Genomic DNA, 27200 nt, shown 5'->3' with positions numbered 1-27200 from the left:
ACTCTCTTCTCCAACCAGCTTAATACATTTTCTGAAGTTCACAGCTAGAATAGGTGTATAATCAGCAAACTGTCAATTTTTCTTATTCTATCAAGAGACATTATTATACAGCCTATTTAAAGACAACACCTCTATAAATTTCACTTCAATCAAGCTTTAAAATTTCTCTCTGTTTTTGAAAATTATTTTAAGAAAAGCGACTGACCAGAAAGTTGAAGCTAAAGAAAAATATTCCATTGGCACAGGTGACTGAATAGTACTGATACATCCTGGAAAATTAAGTATGCGGCATATACAATTCAAATTCAGCTCACAGAGTCACAGGTCTGAATAATTATATCAAGAGCTGGCCCAGGTTTTTTGGGAGAGGTTGGTGCTTGGCGAGGTGAGGCGAGGTAACAAAATGCCAAGGTGGGGTGAGGCTAGGGTGGTAGCGTTTTTTGTGGAGTCAGGCTTTGAAAAAAATTCCTGGCTGCTCCCTCATCGGAACGCCAGTGTACCTGGGCACAACCATTGTGTCACAAGCTCTGCCCATGTGTACTTTATAATTACACTGACACTGGGACCCCAGTTTGCAGGGGAAAGGGGCCTACTGCTTGTTTTAGGCAGACACTGAACCATACAGCGGTAGGCCTCTATGAAAGTTATATTAGGCTGTTAGGCAGGTAGTTTAGGTGAACAGTGAAATAACACTAACAACTCCATTTTAGGCTCTCACTCTATCTGCCCAATTTCCCATGAAAGTCTCACCTATGTCACACATTCGGACACGTTTAACATTGAAATACCTATCATAGTGCTACCGACAGAAGTAATAATCAGTGGAAGTACTTACAATAGTCTTGAATTGAAACACATACACCACATGTTGAATTGAATGTGTGATAGATACCATTTTCATTTCTAATCTATTTTTGGAATGTTCATCAATTTTATTTCCATTTCTGCTGGGTGACAGATTAACTGACCAGACACACTATGTTAGGCCTGACCTAACATCAGCCAGGAATGACCCTCTCAGTGCTTTAATGTTCCTTTTTGCTTGATATTTAGAAAGAAGACCTCAGTGTGCTGCTCTCCCAGTTTGTACTCATGTTTTGTCAGAGACCTGTGCAGGACTGGCACTCAAAGTACATCCTTGATCCTCATGGGTTTCAGAGGCATAGGGATAAGGGATTCCAAGATAGAACACAAGAGAACACAAGAACACAAGAGATAGGAGCAGGAGTAGACCATATAGCCTGTCAAGCCTGCTCCACCATTCAATATGACCATGACTGACCTTGGGCTTCCACTCCATTTTCCTGCTTGCCCCTCATGTCCATTGATTCCCTGAGAAACCCAAAACTTGTCAATTCCAACCTTAAATATAGTTAACAAAGGAGCATCTATAACCTTCTGGGGTAGACAATTCCAAAGATTCATAACACTGAGTGAAGAATTGTATCCTCATCTTGGCCCTAAATGATTGACCCCTTATTCTGAGACTGTGTCCCCGTGGTCTAGGTTCACCAGCTAGTCTAACCTGTCAAATCCCTTCAGAATCTTCTGTGTTTCAATGTGATCACCCCTCATTCTTGTAAACTCCAAAGAATATAGACCCAATTTATTCAGTCTCTCATCACATGACAACTCTCTCATCTCAGGGACCAATTTAGTGAACCTTCGCTGTACTGCCTCCAATCATATCCTTCCTTAAATATGGAGACCAAAACTGTACACTGTACTCCAGATGTGGTCTTACCAAAGCCCTGCACAATTGTAGCAAAACTTCTTTATTCCTGTACTCCAATCCCCTTGCAATAAAGGCCAACATGCCATTTGCCTTCCTAATTACTTTCTGTACCTGCATGCTTACTTTCTGGGGAGAATTTTCTCCCCGTCAGGCGGACTGGGTGGGAGTGGGCGCACAGCCGATCGCTGCCCGCGATTGGCTGCGCACCGCCATTTTGCATGCGTGGGACAATTAAGGCCCGCCCAGCGTGACATGCACCCGGAAGCACTCAGGGCTACCTGTGTGGGCGGGGGGAGGAGGAAGAGTCGGGGCCTGCATTCTTTCGCGCATGTGTGCAAAAGAGTACAGAAATCTCCCTGAGGCACAAAACTGCCTCAGGGAGATTAAGAAAAGTCATAAAAATGTGAGAAATAAAAAAATTAAATTATTCAGACATGTCCCCTCATGTGACATTATTACATGAGCTGGGACATGTTTCTGAATTTACATGAAACATTTTATTAAATTAATAAACTCTTCCTCCCGCACATGGATGAGGTTCAATGAAAAATGCGAAGGCCGCCTGGGCGCTTTCCCTGCCCGCCAACTTTAAGTTTGGACGGGCAGCCCTGACAAGTACCTCAATTAGTTGATTAATGGCCTTAATAGGCCTTTAACAGTTCAGCGGGTGCGCAGCTGACTCCGGTGCGCACCTGCCGAACTGAAGATCGGAATGACGCGTGGTGACATTGGGACGCACGCCCGACGTCACCGCACATCATTTTATGCATCGGCGAGTAGGGCCAGACTGGAAGATTCAGGCCACCGAGTTGCCTGTAAAGGCACACCCAAGTCTCTCTGAATTTCAACATTTTCAAGCTTTATGCCTTTTAAAAAATATTCTGCTTTTCTATTCTTACAAGCAAATTGAATAACCTCACACTTCCCCACATTTTACTCCATCTGCCATCTTGTTACCCACTCACTTAACCTGTCGTTATCTCTTTGCAACCTCTCTGTGTCCTCACAATTTACATTTCCACCTAGCTTTGTATCATCAGCGAACTTAGATACAGTACTCTCTGTCTCTTTATCTAAGTTGTTAATATAAATAGCTGAGGCCTTACATACTCCACTATTTACACAGTCACAACTTGATAATGCTCGACTTATGGCTACTCTCTGCTTCCTGTCCAATAACCAATCCTCTATCAATGCTAATATATTATCCCGAACTCCAAGAACCCTTATTCTGCCTATTAACGTTTGTGTGGTACGTTACCAAATGCCTTTTGGAAATCCAGGTATACAACATCTTCTGATCCCCTTTATCTACCCTACCGGCCACATCCTCAAAAAACTCTAATAACTTTTATAAAACCATGTTCAATTTGTCTGAAGAAACTATGACAGAGTCAATACTATTGGAGGCTGCTCTTCCTGAAGCAGCAAAGACACTACTGAGTCAACCACAACTTGCATACAAGGAGGCTGTACAAACTCACTGGGGTTATCCTGATTGAAGTTCAAAGTATATAAACAACTCTTTCCCCACATTTACTCCAGTGATGTTGATGTCCTTTACAAGTAAGTTTATCAATCCATGTTTTCACGGAACTGCATTTTTATTCCTTTGCTGTAAATCCAACTGTTTACTCAGAGCACATCTGACTGCAGGCGAATTGCACATCTAAAGTTATCTACAGTCCTGTAAAAGCACCAGGTCTCTGATTTTCCCTTCCGCATTGGTACCTGGCCTGTAGGCATTTCCACCAAACATTATAGTTGAAATTAGCAATTCTGATGAGTGGGGTAAATAATGACAGGGAATTGAAATTGCAGCCCCCAACCACCCTCAGGTAACATGGCATTCTATTTGTATAATTTAAGATATTGTGTCCCAAACTGTTCTTTATAATCACCACACATAACGTATAAAAACAAATTCAAGTAACACATTAAAATACCATGCGGCAACAATCTCCTGTTAATATTGCATAGGTCATATCTTTGATAATAATGCAGAATTTCCCTGTGGTCCAATTATCAGGTTTAGTGAATGTTTGGTACAGAGTTCAAACATCTTAAATTTAACAGAATATAGAGAATAGAGGAAGCACTGTCATATGCACAGTACCTTTGTGAAAGCAAAACTGCTTACCTGAGTTGAGCATACTGTGCATTCGGTCCTGAGCCAACAGCTGGATCGGCTGCTCTCGCCCAGAAACCCCATCTGAGGAGAAACATGATTCAGTCTCATAAATAGTCTGCAGCATCTTTCCTTTGAGTCCTCACTTCAGCCACATAAAAGATTCATCAGAACACCGACAGAGTCATTTCCTCCTTAATTCCTCCTCCTGAAACAATCGGATGACTTGCACATTACTACATCGTAAACTGCTCTCTCTCTCTCTCTCTCTCTCTTTCACTTCTAAACTATAGGCTGAATGCCTCCCTCAATTTAATATTCTAGGCAAGCTAAATATGCACAGTTATAAAAAGCAACCCAAACTCTTCTTTTCAAAGGATACGTAATTTTTTTCGATCTTTTTTTAGCCTGTTTGGTTTGTCTCATGGAGGAAGCTGAAAGCAGCTGGAAAGGTACAGTAACCACAGTTGAGGGAAGCCTTTTTTCCTTCTTAGCAGGCACCAGAGGTTTTCAAGTGTAGTATCAAACCACTATCCTTACAAATGTGTTCTGCCTCTGTTTACTCCCCTCCAAGTTGGTAAAATCAAGTGATAAAACGTTTACATATGAATCAACAACAACACAGCCCACAGGCGACAGAAATAGAACAATGGCTTGTGTTAACCAAAAATAGGTCATGCATGGCAGGGGATTGAGCTGTATTAATGCATTTGAAAAATACCACTGCAAGTGCAAACAGTGTACAGCTGTCCAATCCCTCAGCTGGAAACACTGTTCTCCAGTCCTGCTGCAATGTCTCAAAAAGTATTGACATCTATTTTTGTTCATATACTCAGAATAGAAGCTACATCACCAGATCCTGTTTATATTAGGCAAAATCATTCAAATTTGTCCAAGTTACTTGCTGTTCCAAATTTGAAGCAACCGTGTGAGTGATGCTGATCATTCATAATTCATGTCCCGTATTTAAAATGCTCTATGTCCAGACTTGGTAACATTTTAAACAGGCTCCTGAATTACAAATGGAATTCAGTTCATGTAAACACATGGTCAGAACAAGTGTCAAATTGGCTGTACAACAGTTTTATCCACTGGGTTTAGTAGGTGCACTCAGTGGGGGAAGTATTAGCAGAAATACAACATTCTACCACAGTTCAGCACTGTAGCACCTGAATGAAATGTAGATAACTTATTTTTAGTATACTACAAAATTAGTAGAAACCTTCAAATAGAAGTGGTTCTGTAGGATGTTGGGGCTTTTGGTAGAATGGGATTTAACTCATTTACATTTCAGGGTGCTTCCATAATGTCAGAACAATGGGCAGAATCTTCGGCTCGGTGAGCGGAGCCCGTGGTGACATCGCCGCGCGTCATTCTGATCCTCAGTTCAGTGGGCGCACAACAGAGTCGGCTGCGCACCCGCCTAACTGTCAAAGACCTATTAAGGCCATTTAAAAACTAATTAAACTAACTAACTGAGCTGCCTGTCCAACCTTAAGGTTGGCGGGCAGGCGAAGAACCCAGGCGGCTTTCGCATTTATCATGAAACCTCATCCACGGGTGGGATGAGGCTTCATGAAGGTTTTTAAAGTCTTGTAAAAAATTTTAATAAAATTAATAGACATGTCCCAGCTCATGTGACAGTTTCACATGAGGGGGCATGTCTTAATTTTTTTTCACTTTATCAAATTTTTTTGAACTTAAACTAACCTCCCTGAGGCAGCTCTGTGCCTCAGGGAGATTTCTACGCTCGCACTCCCGACTCAGGCAACCCCCACCCCCACCCATACAGGGTGCGCTTAGCGCTTCCGGGCTTACATCACACTGGGTGGGCCTTAATTGGCCCGCCCACGTAAATTGGCGGCGCCCAGCTGCACGCAGGCTCACACCCGCTCCTGCCCAACACCATCCCACCCCCCCCCCCCCACCCCCCCCGGCGGGGAGAAAATTCTCCCCAACCATGTATATGCAATTGGTTAAAAGTTGCCATTTGTGACTTTAATTTATTCATAAGAAACAAGCAACTTGTATTGAGTTAGATCATCCATAAGTACTTCCAAAGTGTAGTCACTATTGTAACGTGGGGAAATTCTACAGACAAATTGTGCAAAGCAAGGTGCTACAAACAGCAATGAGATAAATGACCACACAATTTAATTAGGGCTGATTAAAGAATTAATGTTGGCCAGGACATGTCCCTGCCCCTCTTCGAACAATGCTTTAGAATCTTTTACGTCCATCTGAAATGTCAGGTAGGGCCTTAGTTTAATGTCTAATCTGAAATTTGACACCGTTAACTGTGCAGCACTCATTCAGGACTGAATTGCCAGCTGAGCAGTAGTCTATGAGGTGAGGCTTGGGCCTACAACTGACTAACTCAGGGACTAGATTGCTACAACTGAGCCAGAGTTGATATTTTACAGGCAGAGAAGGACAGCATAATGCAAGTAATGGTATGATAATGCCACTCCACTGAAGCTCTGGTATGCCAGTACTTCAATTTAAAATTTTTAGGTTGAATAAAATGTTTTATTGTTACAGTGTTACATTAAGAATGGATATCAAGACTGTGGGGGTGGTACAGTGTGGATTTACAAGAATGGTACAGGTGGTGGAAGACTCAATAGGAACATTCAACAGAGAACTGGATAAATACTTAAAAGGAAAATTTTACAGGGCTATTGAGAAAGAGCAGAGAACTGGAATTAATTGAATAGCTTTACCAAAGTGCCGGCAGAGGCACAACATTACCTCCTTCTGTGCTGTACCAATCTAATTTCAGTAAATGACTGAATAGAGTCTCTCTACATTCAACTGCTGATAATTTTGTCTGTTTGGGCTGAAAAGGATTAAAGAAGAAATGACTCTTGGTTTGCCTTGTGCTGCAAGTATTTCATTTATTTCCAAAGATAGTAAAGCTGATTCAGCAAATATCATCCAAGCGTCACCTACACTTGGACAGGATGAAGCCTGAGCCAAAGCAAAATGAAATTTATTGAAAATCATTTTAAAGTACAGTCCACAGAAAACAGAAGCAAAACACCATGAGCGCTAGAAATCTGAAATAAAAACAGAAATGTTGGGAATACTCAGCAGGTCAGGCAACATCTGTGAAGAGAGAAACAAGGTTTATTTCAGGTTGAGAACTTTTCATCAGAACTAGATAAAGTTAGAGACATAACAGGTTTTAAGCAAGCTCAAAGACAGAGAAAGGCAGGAGGGGAGGAAAGAACAACAGGGGAGGGTATTGGGTGGACAGCAGAAGAGGTTAAATGACAGAAGCAAATGACAAGGTAAACAGGGATGGTAAAACACTTCACATGCAGCCTTCTGGGCGCAACATTAAATTCAATGATTATAGATTATAACAACTGATTCGATTTTTTGGGAGAGCAACTGTTGCTCTAGCCATTTGCCTCTAGACCCATTTTTTATTTCTTTACTGACCACATTACCATAGTTTACTGATAAACGGATCTGGCTCTTTAGCATGAATGGCAGTCCTACTGACCTACTTTACATTCTACAAGGAACTTCATGCAACCATATTGCTCCAGTAGCACCTTTGCTCCTATTGAGATAGCCCAGATAAAAATCTCACTTGTTCATACACATTGTTGACTAAATCTTGTAGCAAACTATAATATAACACTACAATTGTGCATGATTATTTGATGTGAACAAGCCTCCCTAATTGTGTGTTGGTGTCAAATTTACACAAATGCAAATGCATACAGGGTTACCATTTATTATTATAATACATTGGTGTTTTATATATATTTTGGAAGTCTTGTGGCACAGTGGGCAGTGTCCCTGCCTCTGAGCTAGAAGCTCTGGGTTCAAGTCCTACTCCGGGACTTGATGGGCAAGGAAGGTGTATTCATAATGTAGCCGAACAGGTTGATTATCCACTTGTAAATCCTTCTAATATGCCTATGTAGACGGTAAGAGTGAGAGAGTATCCAGGTCAGCCATGCATGATGTGGAGTGGCACCTCTCAAGCTATAGCCCTTGGCGACAGGCTTTACAACTAGATTTGAAAACAAACACAAGCCCTTGCTTCATCAGCTTCATGTACCACTAGACAGGGGAGAGAATGAAGGAAGGATATGTGTCATGTTAAGTTACTGCAATTCCCTTGGAAACAATGCAAATGAGATGGTGTACATGGCCCAGAAGAAGAACACATCGCTTCACAAGGTGGCTTTATTCCCTGTCATTGAATCAAAAGCCTAAATGACAGCAAACCTACATGACTATCCTGAAAGAATTCACCATTGGCTCTCAACCTGACTAGCCAGCAATTGGATTTTGATATTCTCAGCTTGCATAGACCCCAACATGCCCCCAAGCCTCAACCTCAGCCCTCAACCAATATCAAGGAAGCACTGTGGCCTGAAGTGTAAAGTCACAATGTGGCTGAAGAGAACCTGCACAAACAAATCACATGCATAATTGTACTATCTCATTAGATAGTTTAAACAAGGAAAATTCAGATCAGAGGCACCTGCATTGTGTCAGCCATGGTTCAGTTGGTAGGACTCTTGCCTGGGAATGACAAGATTGTAGGTTCAAGTCCTACTTCAAGACCTAAGTGCAAAAATCAAAGCTGTCGCTCCAGTGCAGTACTGAGGGAGTGCTGTCTTTTCAATGAGATGCTAAACTGAGGTCCTGTCTGCCTTTTCAGGTGGATGTGAAAGATCCCAAAGAGCATGGCATTCTTGTGCGAAAATTGCATGCTGCACTTCCTACATTACAACACTTCAAAAGTACTTTATTGGCTGTAGGTACTATAAGTTGTCCACCAGTCATGAAAAGTGCTACATAAATACAAACCTTTTTTTTACAGTCATGGTTACTAAAGTCTCAAACATTATTTATTCTTTGCTGTAGTAGGTTATCGTTTTATTCTGCACCTGGGTCTATCACTCATTTCATAACCTCACTAATGGAGCATAATATTGCCAAATATGAAGCCAAGTTCAACATTTACCCAACCAGAACCAAGCAAGTATTGAGTAGAATTAAGATTGCATTATAACAGTACATCTTCCTTTCAGCAAGCTGTTCTTTTAAACTATTTATCGCTGCTCAGAAAAAAACAGCCTGAGAACTGTGTAATGACAATATACAAATCTCAACATACAAAATAAAACAAATAGATTCAAAAACAAAACAAGAATCATATATATTAAACTAAGGGATTAAAATATTTCCTCACCAATTTCTGCTTTCCTATACCAGGGGTACTGAGAGTAATTGTACTGGCTGTGTCATCATTCCATTGAGATCAGCAGACCAGGCATTTTAGGGATCATGGTGGGACTTCACTCACTACAATGCTGCCCTTGGACTTTTCTCCTTTCAGATACCCAAGAACTGAAACCTGATCAGGCAGTGATGCAGGAGCAAGAAGTGGTAGAAGAGCATGAAATTGATGACAAAGAAATACTGTCACTCATTCTCTCACACTCAGCCACCAAAATAGTCATTAACATTGTGTGAACATTAAAGGATAGCTTAGAGACAGGGTCTTGGTGAGACAATGGGGCATGACTGTTGGGTATGCACATAGAAATGCTTGGTGCATTGGTGGGCCTGTCAGAAAGCTTGCATGCAATGACAAGGAGCATGGAGGAATCTGGCACTAACCTGGCCCAAAGCTTTACGCAGAGCTTAGAATTCACTGTTTTTACCAGGAAGTGGTGGTAAACTCCATTAACACATTTGCAGACTCAAAAGTGACGCAGTCCCTGATGTCCAATGTCTCAGCTTCCATTGCACAAATCGAAGACACCCAATGTTTGAATGCTGCACCTGAAGTTCAGACACAAGTCGTGCAAGCTCAGATTGCTGCCATGCCGACTCAGACTTCTCTGATCACGGCTGATCATGTGCTCAAAAGAGCTTGCAGGGTCTCCCAGTGGTTCAACAATCTGTGCTCCAACACAGCAATTACTAGGATTGCTGAGGCGCCGCCCCACAGGAATCACAGTGGCTCGATGGAGCTTGCTCTTTCAAAATGACAGCATTCGTCCTCCCACTGCTGCTGCTCTGCCAGTGTCTTTGCTGTTACCTTTCGGCCAGCCAGCCCAATCTGCAGCCGTCCACCCTGAGTTGACACCGTCCAAAGCCAGAACTGCTCGAGATCATTCTGCAAGGCCCTCTGCAGTCTCTCCCACTGAAAGTCAACAATTTTCCACCAGCCATGTTTCAGTCACTGGGTTGGCAATGAGGAGGACACAGGGCAAGTCAAAGGCACATGAAGCACAAATCCTAAGGGAATTCACAGGTGATTGGTTGACTTGTTTGGAATATTGTATGATCTGTTTGATAAACATGGTTTGGAAAGTGTGTAGTGTGGTGGATTTTATTTCAATAACATGAGCAAGTGAATGCTGTGATGGTCAGTAACAGAGGGATGGTAATGTGTGGGACTGTTGGAGAAGGGGGAATTGGCATTGAGTTCATTGGCACCACAGTCAGATGAGCCGATCAGGGATAACTTAGCCAGAAAACAAAGTGTTGGTTGCCTCATGCTCCTCCATTCCTCCTGCTCAGCTGCTCACCATGTGAGGCAAGGACAGTGCCTTCACAATGGAAAGATTGTGCAGGATGCAGCAGACTATGATAAATCATAGCATGCAGTCTGGAGAGTACTGCAAGGCTCCTTCAGAGCAGTACTGGCACTGGACGCATTGTTTGGGCACTCCAATGGTCTGCTTGATGACATTTTATGTAGCATCATGGCTTTCAATATATGCATATTGCCTGCTTATGTGTGGACTACACCATGGACCCATGAGCTGGGGTCAGCAGATAGCTCTTGTCATCCAATATGCAACCTCCTGTCTCTCTTAGGGGCACAAATGTTGATGGTACAGTAGACTAGCACAGGATAAAGAAATTATGACTGCTGTTACCGGAGGCATTGACAAGCCTGATGTGCTGAGGTTGGTCACATACCAGTTGCACATTGTGGTTAAAGCACACCCCTGTATTTAGATTTGGCATCAACACCGTAATGTGCATGCAGTCACCCTCCACCCTGGAGAACCCCACAATCATGGCGAAGCCATGTACGCACTGCACTTGTCTCTTTCTGGAAAACGATAAGGCAATGTTTTCCTGTCTCTCCTCATTCTGTGTGCCAGTCACCTTTCTTATGCAGCTGTGGATGGTGAAATGTGAGATGTTAGAGAAGTCCCTGCTCCAGCCTGGAAGGAGCCTGATGCAAAGAAATTCATGACCAAGGTCACCTTCACAGCAACTGGCAATGCTGCCCTTGCCATGTTCTGAGTCTGCCTGTGAGAGGTGGCAGATTTCAGTGAGCACCTTCTTGGTGAAACAGAGATGTCACACATACAGTTCCTCACTGGAGTTGAGGTAAAAAAATTGCTCCCTGAAGTCCTTGGGTGGATATGGCCTCCTGCTCAGAGCCCTTCTCCCCCTCCTACTCCCTCTTCAAGCAGCTTGTCCTCCTTTGTTTCCCATCTAATCAATCTCCCTAATGTGCTACAGGCCTAGGAGGGTAGAAACTGCAGCACCCATTTGTGGGATCAAGTTACCGGAGCAGAATCCTTGAAATGAGAACTTAGGCATTCACCACATGCCACTCCACTCCCTGTAGACTTCACCAATGTTAACAGTGCAAACTACCATAAACTTCCTCTCACTCAACCACGTCCAGTAGAAATCAAACAGGAACTAACCTAAAAGCAGCTGATGATACCTTTTAATAGCACTGATGGGGGTGAGGGGCCCCTTCCTGCTGCAGAATCAATGTTCATCTGAGCAAGGTTAAGAGAGAGCAGTAGCTGGAGCATTGAAGTCAAAAATATTACAACTGACAGGACTAACACGTCATCAGCAAGCAGTGGTCCCTTTAAGATGGGCACATATGTGGCTGCGCAGCGATTTTAAAGGGGCCACACGGTGCAAAAAACCAAGCCGCACATGGCAAATGTATATCAGAAGGTACATTGGTTACATTTATTAACTCTGCATAGTTGAGGGGCATGCTCCCAGCACGCATGCACCAGAAGTCTGCTTGTGCAGTACCATTTTGTACCCCAAATGGCAACTGCAGCGGTGTAAAAACAAGCAATATGTATACAAATTTGCGGCCCAAATCTTTTTAACAGTAGTAGCAGTTGCTGAATTCGTCCATCAAAAAATACAATTCGATTCTGTTTTATTGCAATCATAACACATTTGAAACATCATTTACAGGAAATGAATTTTAACGGCATTGGATTAAAAACCCATTAATGGTTTATGAAGTTATTTGCTGGCAAAAGTATGAAAGGTTAAAAAATAGCAAATTTCACGATTTAATGGAAACAATTTAGAGTCACAAGCTAGGGAATTCTACTGCTTTCAAAAAATATCTAAAGTGAATTTAAAGGTGTTGTACCTGTCCCTACAGAGATCAGTACAATTTCTAGTTTATGTACTGATTCACTGACCTTTATACTTTGCACATGGAAACCTGTGAATGACATAACCCCAAAAGTAACCAGTGAAGATCAATGACATCAATAAAGAAAGTATACCAATCCCTGCTGTGGATAAACCTAAAGGCTGGAGCTTTGTCCAGGTGGCAGTTAACTTCTAAATTTCACTTGGCATTGGTGACATGCCATTTTACCAACAGAGACTCCACAGTTGCTCACCACTTGAATGTGTTACCATTTTGGTAGAGACCAGTAACTTTTTTTAAAAGTTCAAAATCCCATAATTCAAAATCCCAGTTATTAACTAAAAGAATGAAGCCACACAGCTTAAAACAGAAAAAATATATACAAAAATCAACAAAGCAAGCACTAAATACTATCTATCCTATACTCTAGCATCTAGAATTAACATGAGTTTAACATGAATTAACAGGCAAATTGTGGTCGAATCTAAACTACAAATTGCACATTTGATGGCAGATACAACTAAGACAGATGTGATGAATTGGCTCAGCAGCCCACTCAGATTTTGGTGATCACCCTCATTCACAAAGTCCTTTGAACTCTGTCTTCCTCATGAGGAATTTCAGCTCCTCTCCTTTCTCTCGGAGCCAGTCTGATCACCAGCTGACAGCAGCGCGCAACCATGGACATGATCTTCACCAGAAATGGCACAAATCTGCAAAAACCTCCTTAACTCAGTCTAGATGGGGTAGACCCACCAATGTTATCTTCCAGTAACAGAAACAGCCACAGCAACTTATTCTCAGCTTCTGGATCTGGACTTTTTCAGTCTTCTTCAGCTTGCTTGTACTGCACCAGTGGACTTATCAATTGCTACTCCTCAGCCTTGACTGATCTGGGTCCTTTAATACATTTCAACCAGGCTTAGTTTGCCAGAAGTTTTGATTTCCAAGACACAGAACAGACTGTGCCCAGAAAACCATGTACTTACCATGAGGTCTTTGTAAATAGTTCTTAATAAATAGTTTCAAGAGAAACTATATACTGACTATCTCAAATCACTCGGAGAATAAGCAAAGCCTCATCGAGACAAGGTAACACTCGCAAAACATTTACCTGATCTGTTTCCCTTTCTGTTCCCTTTTCAGTTCAGTTTCTGTTTTAGTTAGGGTCTGCCTCAAAAAAATACAAATTACATTTTAAAAGATTCTCTCACAAATTTAACAACAGATTATCATGTCAAACTCAAAATATTGAATTTTCAACATTTTTGGAACAGAAGTGCAAATGCAAAATCGAGAAAGCCTTTAATGCACACAAAGTACATTGTTTGCTTTCAATAGTCTGCAAAATACATTACTGTAGCATGAGTCACACTCTGGAATGAGTTTGAGGTTGGACTAACATCATAAATACAAGAGGGGTAATTTTAAGCATTTGTATTCCTGAAATGGAAAATTGCCTACCAGGAATGCATATCAGGTTTTCGGGAACATTTACCTCCTGATATTCTGCCCATTAAAATAAAGTGTATTTCTGCATAACATACACGCTTAATGATGTTTACTTTTCATTTAAGTGTTTCTGTTTTCATTATTTATGCTCACAGCAGCAACGTGCTTTAAAGGGAATTACATTGTGCCACATGATTTGAAAAGAAGTGATATTAATGCTCGCAAAGTAACACATATTGAGGAATGTTGAATAGAGAACGCTACATTTGTTTGAAGCATGTTACATATGGAATGATGCAAATTTAGGAATATGTTGTATATAGGAGACTTCGAATTCAGAGTATGTCATATATAAGATAACACACACATAGCAGTGCATTCAGTAAATAAATTAGCTTCAAGGTAACTTCGATTCAATTGGACACCAGGCTACCACAGATCTATGATGACTCATTCACAATGGTGTGACTCATATCGCAAATTATTAGAAGTAAACATTATGCCTTGTCTGTATTATTATCCCTACAGAAAGATTTGTTTATTTCATGTATTTCATTTTTAAGGATCCCTTGTTCTCAAACGCTACTGTTAGTTCAACCTTCTCATGTTCCCCAGCAGGGAAAGCAGGCAGGGGACCAGTTTCAAGATCTTCATTAATGTTACTCTATCACTGGCCACTTGGATATGCAAGAACAGCTGTAGAATAGCTATCCCATTATAAAAATGCCATACTTGGCAACTTACAAAATTCAGAAAAGCTGACCAACAGCTTCAAAAAAGCTGACCCAGTTCCATAAGGCTGACAACCTAAAAAAAAATGCCTAGAACGGCAAAACAGCCCAAAATGAAGCCCTATAATCACTACCACTTCAGGTGACTGCATAAGCCAAATTTCTTTTTTGTTACAATGTTTTTCATATGAATTTCATTAGTTCTAGACAGGATTTTCAATAATGTTTTGGGATTATGGGCTGAATTTTCTGAATAAACTGGGAGACAGGAGGGCTGGCAAATGGCAGGGGAGAGCATCAGGAGGGGAGTCCAGCGTCTTCCCGCTACCATGCCATTTTGCCAGCTGCAGGAGTGTTGGCAACTTGGACACCCTCTGGGAGATCAATTGAGCTACGTAAATCACCATTCAGTGTCACTTCCTGCCTCTCCAGCCTCCTAGCAGATTCTTCATTTATGGGAGTTCCTTGGCCCAAGATAGGCCGCCCAGCGGCCACGGACACCCTTGCAGCAACAACAACACTGGTGCTCCAAGACCATTCTCTCGATCGTGGGGGCCTGCCTGCCTGGCCCTGGCTCCAACTCAACTCACCTGTCTTTGAGGGCGCCCCACCAATGAGATAGCTTCTCCCTGCAGCTGCAGCTTCAGCACTGACCACCACTAGTAGTGGCGCTGATGAGCTGCCCTCCTTCTGATTGGGCAAATCTTGGTGGTGGGCTGCCATCCTTAATTGGACAGCAGCCCCGGCGGTGGCCTCCTAATTGGTCACCACCAGAAATATGCTGCCCTGGGTGACACTGCTGGCTGAAGCGGCATCGCTATCTGGCTTTCAGCCCCAGAAGCAGGAATTCACTGTTACCAGCAAAATTCAGCCCCAAATTTCAGCATTTACATATACCAGTGTCAAAGTCCACAGGCCCTAGCATTGCAAGAATTACTGATTTGGATATGAACAGGGGTGGGTTACATAGGCTGAGGTGGGATGGGGGAATGGAGTTTTGGACAGGAAACTATGGAATCTTAACTCCACAGCACATGGCTTTTGTACCTGACAGTTTGCCCATCTGAAGTCAGCCTGATTGACAGGCTTAGCTTCCAATCGGGCAGCAAGGACTTCAGGGAAAGCCACAGAAGCAGGTAGACTTGATTCACAGCCTGGTGCGAGTCAGTCGAGGTGGTGTGGGGGGTGGGGGTTGGTGGTAGTGGGTAGGCGGTCCAGGGTGGGGTTGCCATGTAATTCTTAACCTCTGACCTGCTTTTGTAGCCACTGTATTTGCATGACTGGTCCAGTTAAGTTTCTGATCAATAATGACCCGCCTCCAAGATGTTGATGGTGGGGGATTCAGCAATGGTGATGCCTTTGTCAAGGGAGATGGTTAGATTTTCTCTCACTGGAGATGGTCAATGCACAGCATTTATAAGATGAATGGCACTTTTATGATGAACATTTTACTTTCCACTTAATAGCCCAAGCCTGAATATTGTCCAGGTCTTTCTCCATGCTTCATTATCTGAAATGTCTCACATGGTACTGAACAATGTGGAATCATCAGCGAACATCCCCACTTCTCAGTTTATGATGGAGGCAAAACCATTGATGAAGCAACCTCAGCTGCTCGGACCTAGGGCACTGCCCAGAGGAACTCCTGCAGCAATGTTCTGGGACTGAGATGATTGACCTCTAAAAACAACAACCGTTTTTCTTTGTGCTATGTACGACTCCAGCTAGAGGAGACTTTTCACCTGATTCCCTTTGACTTCAATTTTATTCAGGGTCTTTGACACTACAGTAGGTCAAATGCTATCTTAATGTGCAGTTATGGTCATCTCACCTCTGGACTTTAGCTTTTTTGTCCATGTTTGGACTGAGGCTGCAATGAGGTCTGAGCCAAGAGGTGGAACGTAAACTGAGTAACAGTGAGCAGGTTATTTGTCAGTAAGCCCTGCCTGATAGCACTGTTGATGACATCTTCCATTGCTTTGCTTATGGTTAGGAGTAAACTGATGTGGTGGTAATTGGCCAGATGGACTTGTCCTTTTTTTTGGACAGGACATACCTGTGCAATTTCCCACTTTGTCAAGTAGATGCCAGTGTTGTAATTGTCCTGGGACAGTTTGACTAGGGGCATGGCTGGAAGAAGTAGTTGATACTAGGGTACAATCCAGGGATGCTCATCTTTCTGTGTCTTGCATAAGTGGATATTCATCACATATGACAGAAAATGCTAGCTAACCAATCAACAACTGGGGAGAGGGGAACTGTTCCCCACTTGTCCTATTCTCATACATGCAGGCACAAAGACACAGTTCATTAATAGTCATCAGATATTGATCAGCAGCAGGAGAAGGTAGTTGAGGCCAAATGTCACCATCTTAGATGTGATTATGTAACTCAGCAGAGAACAGTGATTAAACCTGTGAGGCTTCTTGGGCTGTACAGCTCAACTTCACACAGAACATTGCACTTATTAACTGAACCATTGGGAACATGCAACAACTTCTTGTGCCGAGCGAGAGGCCAACAGGTACCATGCCCTAAGACCACATCTAAAGCCGGACATTGTGAAGAAACGCAGAATGAAGTTCATTCGTCACCAGTCAGATCGCTAAGTCGCTAAGATCGCTAAGTCGCTAAGATCGCGCGGAACTGGCGTAAACCCAGAAGGATTGACAACCGAATGTGCAGGAGGTTTAAGGGTCAGATTCTGATGCCTAGCGTCGGTTATGGCAGCAATAAGAAGACCAAACACAGGCTGCCATCGGGATTCAACAGGTTCCTTGTCCATGATGTCAAGGAGCTAGAAGCCCTAATGATGAGCAACAAGACTTACTGTGCTGAGATCGCTCACAATGTCTCCTTCAAAAACTGCAAGACAATTGTAGAGAGGGCAGCACATCTTGCAATCAAGATCACTAATCCCAATGCCAGATTATGCAGTGAAGAGAATGAATTAAGTGTCCTGCCATAGCTACATCTCTTTAATGAAGGTTTAAAATACAAAAAAAAACAAAAATTTGCAATTATATAACACCTAACTCATTGTAATTTGTCCCAAGAGAACTCACAGAGGCATAATCTGACAAAAATTGGTACTGAGTCAAAAAAGGTCAGACAACTAGAAATTTGGTCAAAGAAGTAAGTTTGAAGGAGTTCCTTAAAGATGGAGAGTGAGAAAGAGAGGAGTTGGGTGGGAATTCCAGAGCTTTGAGCTTAAATAGCTGATTGAACTGTAAACAATGATGGGGCAAAGGGAGTAGGGGATGAACACAGAAGGTCAGATTTTCACCAAGTCATAAGGACATTTAAAAATGGCAGGTGGGACCCAATTCCCGGATTCCCTCCACTACTCCGGGCAACTCCAATTTTTAGTGGCATGGGATAACCTGGCCGGCTCCATTGCAGGGTTCAGCATCTCCTAGGCCCCAAAATCTTTGTGGCATTGGCCAGCTTCTCCATGACTCATTGTTCACAAGTCCTCAGAGGAGTTGAGAAGCTTAGTCTGCATTTGGGAACATTTTGAAAAGTAAGGTCAAAAGGTTTTACCAATGCCCCCATCCATGCCAACTCAGGCCAACTCATGACCCCACCTAGCCCCACTTGACCCCACATACCCTCCAAGCTAATTCATGCCCCACCCAACCCAATGGCCCCTCATGCCCTCCATGCCAATTCATGGCACTTCCATGCCCACTTACGCAGTATACGCTGTACAGTGCCAACAATTCCAATATTGTAACAATGGCATGTGTGGAACTGCTTAAAACACCCATTCATAATTTTCTTTAAAAAAAAACTGCTGTTGCTGCAGCCTAATAAAAATGTCAATCATCCAGACCTTTAAAGCATCAATAACAGAAGCTATAAGCACCTGACACCTCTTTATCTTCTGCAAATAAACATACAGTAGGCCACTGACAAGAGAGATCACAGAAAAAATAGCTTATTATAATATTATAAAGCTGTCAATAAGGCAAAGTTTTCCCTCCTCCCCAGCTGTGAAACCTTTCATGAGATCTGTGCTCTCAGCCAAACATGCGTAACGAGTTGGCATGGAAGGTAAAAGGGGCCATGTGAGGGCATAGTTTCGCATGAGTTGGTCTGGAGGTTGCACAGGGAGTGGTGGAGGTGAGAGGGGTGTGAGGGGTGAAGGCTAGAGGGCCTAAAATATTAGTAAATAACTTGAACTAACGGCAGAATTTAGCCCTTGTCGGGCGGGATAGGCGGGGGTGGGTGGGGGTGGTTGGGAAGATGATCAATGCCCGCGACTGGGGCCGGCCTGTGATTTCACACTGGCGGCCCAATTAAGGCCCACCCAGCATGAAACGCGAGCGGTAGCACTCAGCACTGCCTGCGTGGGCGGGGGGAGGGAGTGCGCGCTTGCAAACCTCCCTGAGGCACAGAGCTGCCTCAGGGAGATGAACATTTTTCCAAATATAAAATAAAGATTTCAAAAATGTAATAAAACATGTCTCCTATTGTGACTCTGTAACATGAGCAAGGACATGTTATTAAGGAAATATAAAATTTTTTATTTTATATTTATTTGCTGTTGGAAGCCCGTGGATGAGGCTTCCTAAAAAGCGCAAAGGCCGCTTGGCCTTTTCGCCTGCCAGTCAATTGTAAGGTTGGACAGGCAGTGAAAAAGTTCTTTTAAGTACCTTTTTAATGGCTTTATTAGGCCTTTTAATTGTCGGCAGGCAAGCTGCCAACTCCGGCGCACGCTCGCTGGCCAAAATATCACGTGACTATGCGTTGACATCGGGATGCTCGCCTGACACCAATGCGTATCATTTTACGCTCAAGCAGATCGGGCGCCCGCCTGCTCATTGAGGTTAAAATTTTTCCCTATGTCTCAGAGAACACGGGTGGGCCTTTTAAACAGCCTGGCTTGGCACTTGGCAGCCCCTGCGGCATCCTCTGATCTGCTTCTGGAGACAGTGTGCTGAACGCAATCCCACACCCGCACCTACCTCCCCCCTCCCTGAGCGAAAATTGCATCTGACGGGGCACCTTCTACCCAGGTGGGTGTACTGAGTCAGGAAATTTCCCAACTCCAGCCACCCACTCCTGTAGTGAACATCTGGCCCAGAGGTTTTGGAGGGTTGTTAGGCTGGAGGATGCTACAGAGTTAGGGATGCACATACTTCACAAAGCAAAGCGTTCAAAATGAAAAAGTACAAAGGAAACCCAGTTCTAAAGAAATTAAAGCTGCTTGGTGACAACTCAGTATAGATTTCTTAAAGATGCCTGTCTGAAAGCCATTGAAGGTTTATTGAAATGTGCAGCCTTATATACCTAGTTGCTGAAAAATTTTGAACTGAATTACACATAAAATCATTAAAGATTTATTAAAAGACAGTTGCATACAGTCATGAGAGTTATTAAATAGTTTTGAAATATGAAGGCTTGATAATTGAATTTGTGATCAATAATGTATAAGCTATTATTTTATCAATTATATTCCCAACAGCAGGATAAATCATGGCACAGCTTCACTCTACCTCTTACAATTTATAGTAAGAAATGATTTACTCTAAATAAGTAAGGCCACCTACAAATAGGTTAAATAAGTAAGATGTAAACAATGAAAAATCTCTTATTAAGTTCTAGCTTTAGTTAGCAAATCAATTAGATTTATCTTAGCCTGAGACACAATTAATTTAATTTGTGAAGAGCAGTACTTTGTGTATGCTCACCTTAATAGATTTTACCTTTTATCAATAGGTGAAGCAGGTTAAAGAACAGTTGGTACCATTTAGACTTCCTGCACTAACTGAAGCTTTCCAGCTTTTAATTAGCATTAAAATGGTCTGGTCTATGTGGATCAGACACAGAACAAACTTAGTGCCATGATATTATTATCCTTAACTTGCGTCATTGAGCTTCTTTGTCTTTAGCTTCAGTAATATACTTAAGCACATACGTCAGTGAAATATCTGACAAGCTGACTGTTGACTTTTGCAGCCACTGATCCAGTCATTTTCACCACATCATTTGCAAAACAGCAACAAGGTTGTAAAAGAGGGAGAGATAAAAGCCTCTAACATTTGCTTAAAAAAATACATTGAAAATTTGAATTAGATATCACAATATATGGAACAATTTTGGGAGCAAAATGTTCACCCAAAACCACTGAAGCGGTTATACAAAAAGGCAAAATATTGAGCAATGAATGTTTTATAACACACAAATCACTCCAGTTATTGAATCAGTAAGTGTGCAGTAGAGACCTGGAGAGTCCTCAACTTGTTTTGCTCTACTTTTACCGGTAATACAGAAAATAAATGACTTATTAACATTTTTAAGATGCCACTAATAATGTTTGACAACACAGAAGATGGGTTAATCTTGAATGATTGAAATTTATACCCTGTTTATATACTAGAGTACACAATCGGATTATTTTTTACTGAGTAGATTGAGCTAATTGTGATCCCATAGGATTTATACTGAAAGCTGCCACCCCAGAGTCAGATTGCAAGCTTACAAGTATTAAGAACTTTGGTGACAGCATTTTAATGTACATGAGACACCATATGAGGCAGTTAGACTCAGCAAGTGGAATGCATTTTTGCTAGAACCTCTGGCAGCACCAATATTAAAACGAAAGGAAAGATGGGCACTTATATTGGTTCATTGTTTCTCTCCAGTACAGGGCAGATATCAAACCTGGAATCTTTCCAGTGAAGAAGTTTTGTGTACGAGGGCTACATTACCTGGAATTAGGTCGCAGATTAGCCATGATCACTTTGAATGGCAAAACAGGTTCAAGGGGGTAATTGACCTACTCCTATTCCTATGTTCCAATGAACCTCGCAGATCACATTTAAATGTTAAATCCATGGGCTGCATTTTGCATGCCTCCATGGGGTGTGTTTTTGGAGGGGGGTGCATAAAATAGGGCAGGTGCCCAACCCAGCACCTTCCCACCCACCCCCGAGCTCACCCCCATAATAAAGAGGGGGTGGTGGTTGGGGGGCTGCTGAAATCAGCAGCCTGCGCAATGCATTTAAATAAATAATCAATAATTAAGCTTTTCAACAAGCCAACTGATACTGAAATTATGCTGCCCACGGCATAATACGGATGGCATGAGCAGCCGGGTTGGAGTGGGCACAACTGTTTTTTTGAAAAGGTTTTTTAAAAGGGCAGGTAGGAACAAGGGGTACTATCTTTGGGGGTGCCTTTTACACAGTGGGGGACAGCTCCCCTAAGATAGTACCCCCCCCCACCCCGCCCCCATTATTCCTACCATCTTGCCCTGTAAAACACAATGCCCCCAACACCCCAGCTCTTGGCGCTGTTGGGACAGCTGTAGCTGCCGACCAATCGGGTTGGCCGGCATCTCCCGAGGGCGGGACTTCCTTCCTAGTGAGGGGCAGGGGTCCCACAGGCAGCTGTTTAGCCCACCTGCAGTGCGTTACGGCTGTGGGGTGGGCTGGCATGGAGTGAGTTGCCTACACACCGACTTTGTTTCCGGTTGCGGGGGGAACGAGCCATCTACCCCTCCACCCGTAATATGCCCCCCATGTTCCCATTGATTTGTAAATATCTCAAATTGTGGATTTTAACAGATCTTTGCGTTCTGGTTTAGGATTTATTCACCAATATGGCACCAACAGTGCTGAGAATAGCCCTTCCCAAACTTACAGGTCCACAAATTCAAAATGGATGAGACAGGGAGTTAAAATAACTAACTTGTGTGAAAAGCTATATTGCCAGGGCTCCTGGGACATAGCTGAGACCTCCTTGATGTAGGACCTTCAGGTTAGTTTGGCTTACACTTACCAGCTGAGCCATTTCGATAATTGTATATGCTTTGGGGGTGCAATTGACCTATGCCAGTAGCTCGATATGGGCTCACAGCCAATTGGCAGCTGGTTTATCATTGCGCTCAATAAACATTCCACTGGCGTTCATAGAATGAAAGTTCAAACTTGTTTTGGAGGATGGAATAGTCACACTGTCACTTTTACTTGCTTTGAAATTAAAAATCTTGGCAAACTTGCCCAAGTCAATGGAAAATAAAAGCTAGCAATTTTTTTATCACCCATTTCAGGCTACTCTAAGACCAATTTTCCCCCCTTTCTTTTTTCCTCCCACAGATCATGTGTGATCTTTTAACCAGCATTCTGCCGCAAATATTTAATCTCCTGAGGAGCAGTTCTGCATAAAGAATCCTTAATCCCAAAGCTAATTAAGTGCAACACTTGAAACTATTGTTTCCATTCATTTCATGGTATGATAGCTTACTCTTAGGGCTGGATTTCCACGGAGTTGAGCCAGATCCAGGGTCACTTAAAATAGTGGGTAGGACCTGAGTCCAGGATTCCCGCCGCTATTCTCGGCACCAACAGTTTTTGTTGGGGTGGAATAAGGGGGTGCGGATAGCGAGCCTGCACCCTGCACTCCAAGCCTAGCTGGCTCCATTGTGTGCATTGGCATCTCCTAGCCCCAAGCAATGTTTACGGATTTGGGCCAGCTTCTCTGTGACTCATGGTTCACGGCTCCTCAGGTACCATACACCATAGTCTGGATTTGGGAATCTTTTGAAAGGTAAGTTCGCAAGGTCTTACCCATACCCCTCAGCAGTCCTTATGCCCCCTCATACCCTGTGTACCAGTGCATTGCCAGCTCATGCTCATCATGTCTCATCCCATCATGTCCTATTCTGAACTTCAGCTCAATTTTTATATTTTAAAAATGGACACAAAAGGCTGAAAATATGGATACCTTGATGGTCACCTGACTTATTTAGTGGATTGAAACTACTCCCCTGTCTCAAGAGGGAATAAAAGGAATATGACTGAGGTGAATCAATGCCCTTCCCCAAAACCAATCCAAAAGTGTATTATCAAATTGAATGGGTCATTCAAAAACAAAGACACCGTCTCAAACTCCCAACATGTTAAACCACAACACAGGATGTTGGAATCAACATAAACACAGCTTCTTATTTGGAAAAAAGTTTGTATTTGTGAAAAGGTCACACGATAAGGGGGCCATGTTGCCATCTACTTCTAAAATCAGCTAGAAGCTGTTTGCAGGCAGTTGCACCAAAGCCATTAAAGTAGCTGCAGAAATTCAAGCAGCCAAGGTAATCAACAGTAATACCTTATAAGTGGGATATCACAACAGAGAGAAGGACTGTCCCAACCTGTTCCAACTTTGAGTTCACCTGAGAACCAACCTGCTGGAAATTCGACTACAGGAAACCTCATAGCCAACTGAGAACCCTTTGTTTTACAAGACCCCCACTTCAAATTTAAAGCATCAACTTCCTTCAAGAAACTGGGCCTGCCTCGCGGGAGACCAGAGGTCACAAACCAAAGGCTGAGTTAGCTGTAATTTGTACTAGTGTACTACCTTTACCTGTAACCAATCTTTCTGTGTGTGAGTGTGCATATAGGAATGAGTGTGTGAGATGTTGCATTTTAAATTCAGGTTAAGTACGTGAGGATAAATAACTTTCTTTTGTTGAAAACTCACAAAATCTTGCTGCTGAATTGTTTAATTAACATACACACTTCAAGAGGTAAGAAAGCACACCATCTTAATAGAAAACATGGGGCAGGATTTTTCAGTCAGTGTGTGGGGGCTGGCCCAACACGCCGACACGTAAACTGACGCGCAATGACCTCAGGCATGCATCCCGACATCATCGCGCAGTCCCATGACATTTCATTCGGCGGGTGCACACCAGAGTTAGCTATGCGCCCACTGATATGTAAATAGCCTATAACAGCCATTAAGAAAGTTATTGATATCATTAGTAACACTGCCCGTCTAACCTTAAGGTTGGCGGGCAGGCAAAAAGGCCAAGCGGCCTTCGCATTTTTTAGGAAACCTCATCCACGAGTGGGATGAGGTTTCCTAAAGCTTTTATTAAATAAATAAATATTTTTTCCTAAATATAAAAACATGTCCCATCTCATGTGACATAGTCACATGAGGGGACATGTTTAAATAAATTTTTCAACCATTTATTTAATTTTTTGAACAATGATTCAATCTCCCTGATGCAGCTCTGTGCCTCAGGGAGATTGAAGTGTTCATTAGTGTGCATGCGCAAAAGAGCGCTGGCCTCGATTTTCCCTCCTCCCCCACCTGCACAGGTAGTGCTGAGCGTTACAGCTCGTGTATTACACTGGGCGGGCCAAGTAGTTAAAATCCAGCTTCTATCTTTTTAATGTTGTTGGTTGAGGACCAACTATTAGTCTAGACACCAAAATGTTCGTATTCAAAAAGTAAAATTGAATCTTATACATCCAATTAAAAGGCCAGATGTGGTCTTGTTTTAAAGTCTTATCCAAAGGGCAACATCTCTGACTGTGCAGCACTCCTTCAGTATTGCACTGACGTGTCAGCCTGGATTACATCTTCAAGCATCTGGCGTGTCTTGAACCCAGAATATTCCTCTACCTCTAAGCTATTGTGGACAAAACAGCTTTTTGATAAACCTCCAACTGGATAGCTACATGTTCTTCTTTCTTCTCCTCATGGGAGAGAAAGGCTTTCCTATTTCAGAGATAAACGAAAGCATTTTTGTCATCATCTGGGCAGTCATCTGACAAAATGGATCACCCACTCGCATTTGAAACCGTCTGATTTTCACTCCATTTGATCCACTTTCCCAGATTACTGCCCAGACTGCAGATATGGACATTTACCTCCAAAATGTTAGCATTAAACCCCACCACCAACATTAAACCTCCCCTCCCCCTGCCTCCACCCCCCCTAGGTCAGGTACAGCATAGCCAGCTATACAGTTGTGTTCTCTTCACTCTGCACCCGTCACCTCATTTGAACCATAAGCTTTGTCAGGGAGTCTCAGTTGTATCAACATTATTTGTTCCCTTTTTCCACACCAGCTATCCTTATGGTCTATTTTGAGTAAGGCTGACAATTTAATCCTAATTAGTGGCGAATTGCTTTCAGTTCTGTGACATAGAGGAGCACCCAGTATAAGGTAGGTTTGGCCTGCCCAAATTAATTTAAATTAGTTTCCTTGTAGTTGTAATATTATGGAGACTTTCATCCTGTTAATTTGAAATGAATACAAATTGAGGTTCTGGAGGAGAAAAAACGCTGCAGCAATTATGCTACTAAAATGAATATATGTGTTTATACTAAAGAACTGTTCCAAAAAGCTTGTGTACATACAGTTAAAGTTACAACTCACTACAATTCACAACTGGCAGCTGTACCTTAAGATATTCGTAGTACATATGGAAACCCAGAAAGCCTGGCACTGTGGGCAGTGTTTACATTTGCCACTAGGATGTTGCTACCTCTGGATGGCACCACAGAAAATCACCTCTTCAGGCAGGTGTTAGTGGGTTTGGATGTGCCGGTGCTATGAGGTTAAAGCAGAATTTAGTCACTGTGCATCAGCACTACTGGGCTTTTTATGTGTATAGGTCAGCTTAAGTTGCGGATGAACAGGACTGGATAAAGGCTAAATTCAAGCTGAGCTTATCCATAGATCGGGTCTGGGGTCAATCTTGGAGAGGGAAGTGCACGGGCCAGCAGCATGTGCAGCATTTTTGTGGAGTGTTACGATCCCAGCTGATGTTACCGCTGGTCAAGTCAGATTCTAGAGGGGAACCTGACTTGATAGATCCTAACCATTTTTTTGAAACAGTGGAGGAAAGTTACTGGACAAATGTACAGGAGTCTGCTGATGAACTTTTAACACAAGGGATAAAATGTTTACTAAACAAGAAAAATGAATTATATTACTCCAGGCAGATAGGTTGGCAAGATCTCAATACGAACCCAAGAATATTATTCAAATATTCATTATTCCTTCACCCCAGCTATATCTTTACAGACACATACAAATTTGGAAAGATAAAACAATTTACCATATCCATCTGATACTCTAATATTCAGGGTAAGGATGCGGTATATGTGAATTAACAGGCGAACTGTGGTCAGACACACCACACTCAAAAATAAATGACAGATGTGACCAAACCAGATTCCATGGATCTCTCAACAACCCACCTAGGCACTTGTCACACTGTGAGCCAATGGGTCTCACTGAAACTCTGTGTTTCTCACAAAGGCTTCCAATCTCCAAATTTGAAGAACTTGCCTTGGAATTCTCTCCGAATATCGCTCCCACTTTAATGGCTTCAACAAGGATTCATCTCCAGAGTTTCAACTGTGCCTTCTGAGATTCCTTTCCCCTGGATCTCTGAGTACACTTAAGCTTCACCTTCCAAGCACACTTTCAGATCTTCAACCATGCCAAGCGGAACACCACTGTTCCAAAAGGCCCGCAGTAAGGAGTCAACAACCTTCAGCTGCCTCCTCGGATCTTCAGGGCTTCTCTCAAGCCCACTTTGCTTAAAGTCTGCTCTCCGCAGCTCTTTCTTTAATTTGGAGACTTTTTCCCTGCTCCGGTCATTTATCTTGATTCAATGAGATCTGTCTCTGAACCCTGTCTTTGTCCCTGCCTGGGATTTTCTTCTGGGACCTCTTTCTGTCCCACTCCCTGTGTCGTGCTCCCTTGGGACACCTTCTCTGGAATGGCACTCCAGTTCAGGTCACCTGACATGTAGTTTTGCACCGTTTCACTTCTTTGTTTCTGAGCATGTGCGCAGGGCTGGTTCCTGACCTAAAGACATGAAAATGGATGAACTGTGCATGTGCGGCCATTTTCCAGCCAGTGCATGCACAGAAATCCCGAGGCTGGGAACTGTAGCTCCCGACCTGCGGCTGCCG

General features: G+C 42.8%; 1 protein-coding gene and 1 pseudogene across 2 annotated transcripts in view; one reads left to right on the top strand and one right to left on the bottom strand.

Moving 5' to 3' along the window:
* Positions 1–4393, bottom strand: part of LOC144678862 (histone deacetylase 9-like) — a 635070-nt gene extending 630677 nt beyond the window's left edge. For both annotated transcript variants that reach the window (XM_078538855.1, XM_078538856.1), the window contains exon 1: positions 3876–4393. In XM_078538855.1, the coding sequence (XP_078394981.1) occupies positions 3876–3990 (115 nt within the window). In that variant the 5' untranslated portion in view covers positions 3991–4393. The remainder of the gene's footprint in view (positions 1–3875) is intronic.
* Positions 4394–14047: 9654 nt separating this feature from the next.
* LOC144674249 (large ribosomal subunit protein eL32 pseudogene) lies at positions 14048–17436 on the top strand (annotated as a pseudogene).
* The last annotated feature ends 9764 nt before the right edge of the window (positions 17437–27200 follow it).

This window comes from Cetorhinus maximus, chromosome 3 (assembly GCF_964194155.1).
Source record: "Cetorhinus maximus chromosome 3, sCetMax3.hap1.1, whole genome shotgun sequence".
Lineage (NCBI taxonomy): Eukaryota > Metazoa > Chordata > Chondrichthyes > Lamniformes > Cetorhinidae > Cetorhinus > Cetorhinus maximus.
Note: the sequence above shows the minus strand (reverse complement) of the source record. Positions and strands in the feature narration are given on the sequence as shown.